We start from the raw sequence: 9,272 nt of genomic DNA on the forward strand, positions 1-9,272 counted from the left end.
CTGGGCGCACTGGCCGGGCCGGACTACACGTCCCGGCAGCCCCCGCGCGCAGCCGTGGCGGCGCCGCGCGCGCCTCACGTGACGGGCCGGGATGGGGCCGCGCGATCGCATGTTCAAGGTGCTGGTGGTCGGGGACGCCACGGTGGGGAAAACGTCCCTGGTGCAGCGCTACGCCCACGACAGCTTCAACCGGCACTACAAGTCCACGGTGGGAGGTGAGCGGGGCCGCGCCCGGCCGGGGCCCGCAGCGCCCGCGGCCTCCGGGGCCGCCCCGCCGGCAGCCGGCGCGGAGCATCCCCCGGCACCCCCGGCCCGTGCGGGGCCGGCGCGGCTGAGTAACCCCTCTGTTTGTTACCCCGTGTGCGTTACCCCTGGGCAAGCCTTGTGTGTGTTACCCCTGTGTAACCCTTGTGTTTGTTACTCCATGTGTAACCCGTGTGTATGTTACTCCCTGTGTAACCCGTGTGTATGTTACCCCTTGTGTTTGTTACTCCTGTGTAACCTGTATGTCACTCACTGTGTAACCCTTGTGTGTGTTACCCCTGTGTAACCCTTGTGTTTGTTACTCCATGTGTAACCCTTGTGTATGTTACTTCATGTGTAACCCTTGTGTGTGTTACCCCTTGTGTTTGTTACTCCTGTGTAACCTGTATGTCACTCACTGTGTAACCCTTGTGTATGTTACCACTTGTGTATGTTACTCCCTGCATAACTCTTGTGTATGTTACCCCTTGTGTATGTTACTTGCTGTGTAACCTGTGTGTATGTTACTCCCTGTGTAACCCTTGTGTATGTTACCCCTTGTGTTTGTTACTCTCTGTGTAACCCATGTGTGTGTATGTTACTCCCTGCATAACCCTTGCATTTGTCACTCCTGTGTAACCCTTGTGTTTGTTACTGTCTGTGTAAGCCCTGTGCTTGTTACTCCCCGTGTAACCCCTGTGTGTGTAACTCCCTGTGTAACCCCTGTGTGTGTAACTCCCCGTGTAGCCCCTGTGTGTGTCCCTCCCGCACAGCACAGCTGGGTAACTCTCCTTACTGGTGAATCCCGAGGGATGAACGGGGAAACCCTGGGAGCTGCGGCACGGGGAGCAGGGGGGACGTGGCCTCTCCGCCCTGTGCCCCCCAGCAGCACGAGCTGCCCGTGGGTTCGGTGCCTCTGTCTGTTGCTTGACAGGTTTGGGGGGTTTTGGGGTGAATTCCTGGCGTTGCAGCATTCCCAGCCCGCTGAGCACAGCCTGGCTGCACAGCTCTCCCTCCGCAGGGAAAACCTGAGGCACCACCTGAGCCTGGCCCGGGGTGGCTCCGAGCAGGGGGGTTACAGAACCCGGAGGCCCAGGGTTCAGGGAAGCCCCGTGATTTGGGGCAGTGGGGACCACCCAGCGCTGGGAAACCCCCCCTTTGCTGCCGGCCTTGCCCAGGAGGCGCAGGGGGAGTTGCCCCTGGGCTCTGCCAGGCTCTGGTCTGAAGCCCGGGAAGGGCCAGGCCCTGGCAGAGCACCCAGGAGAGGGATGAGGCGCTGGGAATGCGCGTGACTTCTGCTTCTCTGAGGGAGTTTTGTGTGTGTGTGTGGCCATCCCCTGCCATGGGGCATGGAGCGGGGAGCCCCTGGAGCCCCTGCAGCCCCCCTGGAGCCCCTCTGGAGCCCCTGGAGCGCCTGCAGCCCCTGGAGCCCCTGCAGCCCCTGAGCCCTGGCAGCCCCTGGAGCCCCTGCAGCCCTCCCGACTCAGCGCTTCCTGTGGCAGAGGAGAGGGGACGGCCCTTGCAGCCCCCCCTGTGTCTGGGCTGTGCTGGGGTGGGCATGGTCCTGCTGCGGCTGTGGAAGCGGGTCCTGGGCTGGGCTGTGCTGGGAGGCGGTGGGAGGCAGTGGGGGAACCAGCCCCGAGGTGCAGAGTGTCCCTGATGAGGTTTCGTTTCTTTGCTTGTGGGGCTCTCCAGTGGATTTTGCTCTGAAGGTGGTTCAGTGGTCGGACTCGGAGACGGTACGGCTGCAGCTCTGGGACATCGCAGGTAGGTCCACACAGAGCTGCTCAGGAGCAGAGTTAAACTCTCAGGCCCTCCTCCTCCTCCTCTCTTTCTCCTCCTCCTTCTCCTCCTCCTCCTCTCCTCCTCCTGCTTTCCATAGGAGGCTGATACAGAAACAAACCCTCAGGCACTGCCCTGGCTCTCCGTGCCGTCTCTAGTTTGCAATAGTAATTTAAACATTTAATCAAAAGCAAAGAACACGCAGCACAGATGATAAACCCTGTGAGCCTTTCAGAGCCAGAACAGGGAAACAGGCTGGTTGGGAGCAGGATGTTTTCACTTCTCAGCTCTGAGTCTGCTGTTTGAGTCCCAATTTCCCACTCCAGCGCTAAACACAGTGGAGTGAGGAGCTCCTGCTCCCTGGAGGGGCAGAGAAACACGGTTCCCAAACTGCTGTCTGACAGCAGAAGACCCAGGACAGGCTGGTGCAGCAGCGTCTCTGAAATGGCCCCTCTGGATCTGGGGCTGAGGAGAACCAGGCTGTGGTTTCCTCTGGTGTGTCTGGGAATCCATAAAAGGAGAACAGGAAGGAGAAGTTTGCAGCAAGGGGGTTGCAGCAAGAAACTCATTTCCATTTCGGCCCCAAGAGGCATTTAAAGGTTCGTAAAGCAGAGGGGCCACGCTGGTCAGAGTGTGCTGAGCAGGAGGGATGCAGGCCTGGTGGTCCCTCCTTCCACCTCAGAGGGTGCAGGGAAGGTCAGGTGGCTGCAGGCACCTCGAAGCGCTCGGCTCTCCATGGTTTCGGGGTGAAAAGCCTGTCCACCAGCCTCAGGGCTGCTCAGGAGCCCACAGTGGAATCTCTCTGGTGTCACCAGCGCTGGTTTCCTCCGTGCTGCTGACCCTTATGATGTGGTGTGGCTGCTCCATGGTGTGTCCCCACGCCACAGGCACAACCAAACCCTGCAGTGGCACGGCAGGGCCCCTCTCTGGGTGCAGTTTCAGTAGCACAGTGAGGTGTAAGCAGTGACCATGCGAGTGCTGATGGTCTCCAGAGAGCCTGACAGCACTGCTGGGCCCACCACAGCACCAGTCCCACCAGAGCAGGGATGGCTGTGCCAGTGGCCAGGCATCTGCTTGGGCAGGACCCACCTTGGTGCCTCTGTTTCCTCATTATTTACGTGGAGATGGGTAGTGAGACGATTCTGAACCGTGGTGACTGTGTTACCTGCATGAGCCAATGTGAAAATCCTGACTCTGGGTTTGGTGTTGTTTCTCCTTTTGCTCCTGAAGGGCAGGAACGCTTCACGTCCATGACCCGGCTGTACTACAAGGAGGCGTCAGCCTGTATCATCATGTTTGATGTCACCAACGTCAGCACGTTCAGCAACAGCCAGAAGTGGAAGCAGGATCTGGACAGCAAGCTCACGCTGCCAGATGGGAACCCTGTGCCTTGCCTGCTGCTGGCAAACAAAGTGAGCAGCTCTGGACGTGCCCCACGTGTCTGTGTGTGTGCAGAATGCAAGGAGACCCCTTCAGCCCCGAGCCTCAGCTCAGAGTTTTCCCATAGCTTGTCCTCTTTTTAAGCCTTCCCTTAACTCTTCTTGAGTTTTCCTTGGCTGCAAGGGTTCTCCTCCTTCCCTGGGACACGGTAGGGCTTAGTGCATGGGTGGTGCCCTAGGATGCAGTGCCTGGTGCTGGCAGAGCTCGAGCTCTGTGGGTCCTGGGTGACAAAGCTGTTCTCTTTCTGTTTCACCCTTTGCCTTGCAGCACCCTGGGACACAGGGTAGGATGCTGGGCAGGATGCTGCAGGGAAAGGTTCTGCCAGAGGGATGTTGAGCTGTTGGATGGGGTGTGAGGTTTCAGTGTGTAGGTCAGTTGCTGCCTTTTAATGATGCATTTTTCTTCCCTTTAAGAACTCCCTTTGTGCTCTCCACGTGCCAGCGCTGGCTCAGCTGCCCTTCCCACAGTCAGTTTGAGACTTGCCTGGTTTGGGAGAGCCTAAAACTGGAGATGACTCTAAAAACATGATGGGTGGGCAAGAGAGGGGCTTTTCTTCTCCACTTCTTCCCAAGTGCTGCTTTTCCCCCTGGTTTAAGGTGCCAGTTTTGCCTGCAGCTACTTCAATACAAGCTGTTAGGGGACAGGTTTGCTCACCACCTCTCCATCCATCCCATTGGCATCAGCAGGGCTGCCCTGGTGGCACCTGGGGAACCTCTCCTTGGTGCTGAGAGGATGGTCAGATTTTGGCTAGGGGCAGATTTTGGCTGGGGGATGATGCTCTCTGGTCCTGTGCTGGATGAAGCTCCATTCCGTGCGTGCTTGACTGAGGTGTGTCAGTATCTCAGATGAGATAATCGGTCGCTGCTTGCAACATCCCATTAAGAACCTTGCCCCAAGAACTCTCTATCAGCTTGGGATCTGGGAGATGGGGAGGCTGAGCCTACCCTCTGCCTGCTGAGGGGGAGAAATCCCCTTCCCAGCTTAAAAATTAAAAGGCTGACCTGAGAAGGACTCTAATCCTTGTTCTCCAGTGTGACCTTTCCCCGTGGGCAGTGACGAGAGAAGAAGTGGATCGGTTCAGCAAGGAAAATGGCTTTTCTGGTTGGGTGGAGACATCTGTGAAGGAAAACAAGAATATCAACGAGTCCATGAGGTAGGGACAACGACTGCTGGTCCATCAAAGGGTTAATTCCCCCTCTCAGCCGTCTCTGAGCGAGGGGAGATGCTGTCAGGGAGTAACAAATAGCAGCAATAACAGCGCAAGTAAATCTCCCCAAGGGGAACTGGATTCTGAAAGGTCAGAAGTTTTTCTCTCCTTGGTTAAGCTCCGACAGGCTTTTGGAAACAGGAGCTCTTTGAATGATAATCAGGGATGTTTTCTCCTGTGCTGGCCTCTACCAGGAGGATGGGGCTTTCTTCTGCAGAGATAACAAATTCTTTTGTGATGTGCTGGTCCCTTGAGGCAGAATTTGGCCTTTTTCTGGGAGTTCTTAGGCTGGGTGGTCACACCTCGTCTGGAGGTTGGGCAGTTTGTACCTGGGAAGCCAGTTGCTGTGTCCCAGTGCTGAACTGGACCCAGGGTGAGGTGTTGTGGTAGGTGGTGGTAGTTGTCTGGTCACTGCAGAGTCTTCTGAGGCTGCCAGGTGATAGCAGTGATGCTGTGGTCATGCTGTGAGGTCCTGCAAGGTCTGGAGTCCCTCTGGAATGAACCACTGTTTCTTTTTTACTGCTGAAAAACACCGTGGTCCAGTGCTGCAGCCAACCAAACTCACATATGTTTGTCTTCCAGAGTCCTGATTGAGAAGATGATGTCCTCATCCACTGGTGATGGAAGCTCCTCTACTGCCAGGATTGGGGATTATATTGACATCAAAGAGACATCCCCGCCAGGCTGGGCTTGCTGTTAGACACACTGACTGCACCATCTGCCTTGGGTCTAGCAGCAATGTCCTATTATTATCACCAGTTTATTTCCTAAGCTGGCTGTCCCTCTTTTTGGGCTGTTCTCCTGTTTTTCACACGATCACAAACTGCCTCCTGTTCCCCCTGCTCTGGGTGGAGCATCGCTGTGGGGTGAGCAGTGGAAAGCAGAGGGGGTTGAACTGGTTCCTCTTTCTCCTGGTGCAGCAGCACCTGGGAGCTCTGCTGCCAGCGTGTAGCACACCCCATACTTGAGCACGTGCCTTGGATTAATTTCATTTACTTTAAATACTGAGCACTTCATCCTCTGTTGTGTGACAGCCTGGCTGGGGCAGGGTGAAGGGTGCCCCGGGGTGCGCTTGTCACATTCCTGCACCTTTTATTCCCCACTGTACAGAGGTACCAGGCCAAAGCCTCACAGGGACTTTCCTTGGATGCCACGGAGTTGGAGCAGTGTCTGTGCCTGTGGATTCCCAGGTGGGATTACAGCAAACTCTTCTCTTCATGTTCCAGAACTACACACTCAGTGTACGTATCCCAGAGGGACCAACACCCTCAGCGTCACCACTGATGGTCCTCAGGATGTGAAGCCAGGTGGGGATTAGCGTGGTGCCCAGCGTATCCAGACCTCCCTGCATGAATTCCAGAGGCTGTGAGGCACAGCCCTTCACAGTTGCATCTGCTGGCTGGGTTGTCCAACAGCAGAGACCTCAGGTGTTTGTGGAGGATCACCCAGTTGCTTCCTGCTCATTCCTTCTCACCCTCCATCTAGCACAAGCCTCCCTATGCTGCTCCGCTTTATTAGGGCGCAGAGAGCTGGAGGAGGAATAGGTTGTAAACTCCTTTGTGTGAGAGAACAACAGTCCTTTTCACTTGGAGGACACCCCATGTCCTACCATCTCAAACAGCTTTGCAATTGCTGCCCAATTGCCTTCCCACAATCACTCTGTAGTGGGGATGGAGCTGGGAAGGCAGCTCCCTGAAAGCCCACCCGCTGCTTTTAGTGGTGCAGGGGGGATGAAGGAGAAGACTTTGCAGGACAAAAGGAAATGAAGAGAACTGCTCCCCACTTGCCTTTTGATGCCTGCTTTCCCTGGGCATCCCCAGGTACTCACTGCTGAGAGCAATCCTGGCCAGCAGCAGCAAGGAATTGGTCAAGGCACGTGGGAGAGTTCATAGGAAGCGTGGTCTGTCCTGTCTGGGTTATACAGCATGCCATGGTATGGAAATGGCCTGCCCAGGTTTCAGGTGAGGACTGGAACAACTGATCTTCAACGATTTTTTCCCCTTCTGGAGCAGTTTAATTTGAAAACAGGACTAGAAATTGGCTTGTCCTCATTCCTGCTGAGTTGGGACTGCTCTTCTGTGGCAGAGCCTTCCTTCTGTCCATGTTCTGCGGAGGGAGTCGGGGCTGAGGGCAGGAGCTGATCGCCTTCACTAGGCACCAGGAGTTCAGTTTTCATTCTCTGCAGTTGGAAAGGCTTGATAAGGGCAAAGAAATTTCGAACTAGCACCGTATTCCACTTTTAATCGAAAGCTTAAACCATCTGGGATAGGATTCTGCTGTGCAGATGTTGCCAAACTGGGGTCTGTGGGCACTGAAACAGAGCCTTTCCCATGCCTCTGGATTCACTGCAGAGACATGTGGAACACGTAGAACTGGTTAGCAACAAAGCTGAATTGTCTTGTTGGATTTTACTTCCTAAACATCGTGTTTAAAAAAAAAAAAACAAACAAATTTTTTAATCCTGTAAAATATTTCTAGTCCTTTCCAGAGGAGAATTTGGAAAAGGATCTACCACGAAACCATTAAATCCATTTCCATGTATGCACCTCGAAGTGCTTCAGCAAAGAAGCCAAGTGTTAGAACTGTCCTTGGAGCTGGAGAAGCTTGGGGGGAATCCCTGCCCAGGACCAACTACCTGCTGGAGTCAGCAAGAGCTTGGCACTGAAAAGAAAGCTTGAATTCCTTCTTCAGTGGCCTAGCTCTGAGGCACCACATCTTTATACCTCTTGTGCATCAGTGTGATCCCTACCAGTGCCTCTTCGGTCTCCAGACAAGCTCTTAATCTGGACCTGTTTTTCCTAAGTGCCTCTGAGAGGAGCAAACAGCCAGGGGCAGATCTCTGGAGGTTTTCGTGTATTCTCTCTCATTTCTGCTCTGCCCAGTGGTTTCCGGTGCCGGTATGTGCCTTGGGTTTGCTTTGGGGGTTTTGTTTTCACACTGCTTACTGCTTGTTAAGGTCTCGACAGACCCGGCAGACAAGCATCAAGAAACAAGCCTGTACCACAGGAACAGTCGTTGCTGGAGACGGGTACGGAAACCCACCCAGGCAGGAAAACGGATCTCACCCAGCAGCTGTGTTTGGGTTTTCTCAGACCCTGGTCTGTGGCACACAAGGTGTTTAAAAATGTAAAACCCGGTTTTAACAAAGAAAACAACAAACCCACCCCAAGAAACCAGCCCTGGAGCTGGTCCTGTGAAACAAACCCCTCTCCACTGGCTCTGCCCTGGCTGAGGCAGCCTGTGCAGCCGGTTGCCCATGGATTGGAGGGTGCCCGGCTTGTGCTGGCTGAAATAGCTCTTGGTTTGAAAAGAACTGAAAGGGAAAAGCCAGCCTGGGTGAAGCAGTTTCTAAGGAGTATTTTAAACCAAGTCAAGTCTCATTGGTGCAGAGCAGCCTGAGCTGCAGGCTTTCAAACAGGCATCAGGACAGCCTCCGTGCCCTGTGCTGCACGGGGCTCAACAGCCCCCTGCTTCAGAAGTGATGGCATCTGATCCTCCCTTCTGCAGTGCCAACCTGGACTTTGTGTGCCTCCAGGCTGGCTGGACCTCGTTCACTCTTCCACCTGTTGTTTCTTGCTCCTGTAACTTGGAATTTGTGGTCAGGGGGCTCAAACCCACACGAAGTTTAAGGGTGTGTTTGATATGTTGGTGACAGCACGCCAGGGCTGCATGTAGCTGGGAATTTTCACTGCAGTACAACAGGCTACAGTTCAGAAATAATATCAAAACTTGGCTTTTTTAAAATAATAAAATGGCATGCAGTTATGCACAGGTATCTGAGAGGCAGGGTTCTGATGAATGTATAGTTAGTTGCAGTATTACCACGTTAACTTAAAGAGAAGGAACTGCTGGGAGGTTTTTCCTCTGTATCAATCAGTAACAGATTGCCAGAGTTTGAAATAAAAGTTTGACATGGCTTGTGTAGAAGTTTGTTGTTGTCTTCCTGCCTCAACAATCCCAACAGATGGGTTCACAAGTTCAAACCAGGCAGAGTCTTGCTGTCAGGAGCCAGGGATGGATAAAGCTCAGGGCACAAACTGCCCTGTCTTGCCAGCAAAACAAATTAGATCCTTTCCACTGAAACATCTTCCTGCCTCAATTATTCAGAGTCTTACTGACCTACAAGTGGGACGTTAAACAGGCAAAACTTTCACATCCCTGAGTCAGTCCTAGTGGCTTTTAATCCAATATACCCAGCTCAGGGGAGAAAGAAAAGAATTCCTTGATGTGGTTGTGTTGTTAATACGCCTTCCTCCTTATGGCTCATTAATTCACACAGTGTATTTTGGGGCTGGCTATGCAGGCAGGCAGTGCCTCTGAATGCTCCTCTTTCTTTCCTGATCAGCTTGATTTTCATGAGTATTGACTGGCACGAAGGACGGGGCACATCTGAATTGATCAGAAAAATGGCAAATTCCAAAGGAGACAAATTAAGCTCAAGCAGGGCATCAAATGAACTCAAATTACTCCTATAATTAAGTAACAAGCTGTCCATATTTGCATTCTTGAACAAGGCGGCTCAGATAACCCAAGTTATTAAAAAAAAAGGGGGTTTTCAAGCTCTGATTTTAATAAAACCAGGGAGCAGCTCCCTGCAGAT

At 53.5% G+C, this 9,272-nt stretch overlaps 1 protein-coding gene across 2 annotated transcripts; it reads left to right on the forward strand.

Moving 5' to 3' along the window:
- Positions 1-91: 91 nt before the first annotated feature.
- Positions 92-5,637, forward strand: RAB29 (RAB29, member RAS oncogene family; the record flags this gene model as incomplete). Of its 2 annotated transcripts, none has more annotated exons than XM_084275769.1 (4): positions 92-215; positions 3,256-3,437; positions 4,497-4,618; positions 5,255-5,637. In XM_084275769.1, 4 exons carry the CDS (start codon positions 92-94, stop codon positions 5,370-5,372), a joined length of 546 nt encoding a protein of 181 aa, XP_084131895.1. In that variant the 3' UTR covers positions 5,373-5,637. The 2 variants fall into 2 exon arrangements, with proteins under 2 accessions (XP_084131895.1, XP_084131896.1); XM_084275770.1 differs by lacking the exon at positions 92-215 and adding an exon at positions 1,943-2,010.
- Positions 5,638-9,272: the final 3,635 nt, after the last annotated feature.

This window comes from Gallinula chloropus, assembly GCF_964237585.1.
Source record: "Gallinula chloropus genome assembly, chromosome: 27".
Taxonomy (NCBI): domain Eukaryota; kingdom Metazoa; phylum Chordata; class Aves; order Gruiformes; family Rallidae; genus Gallinula; species Gallinula chloropus.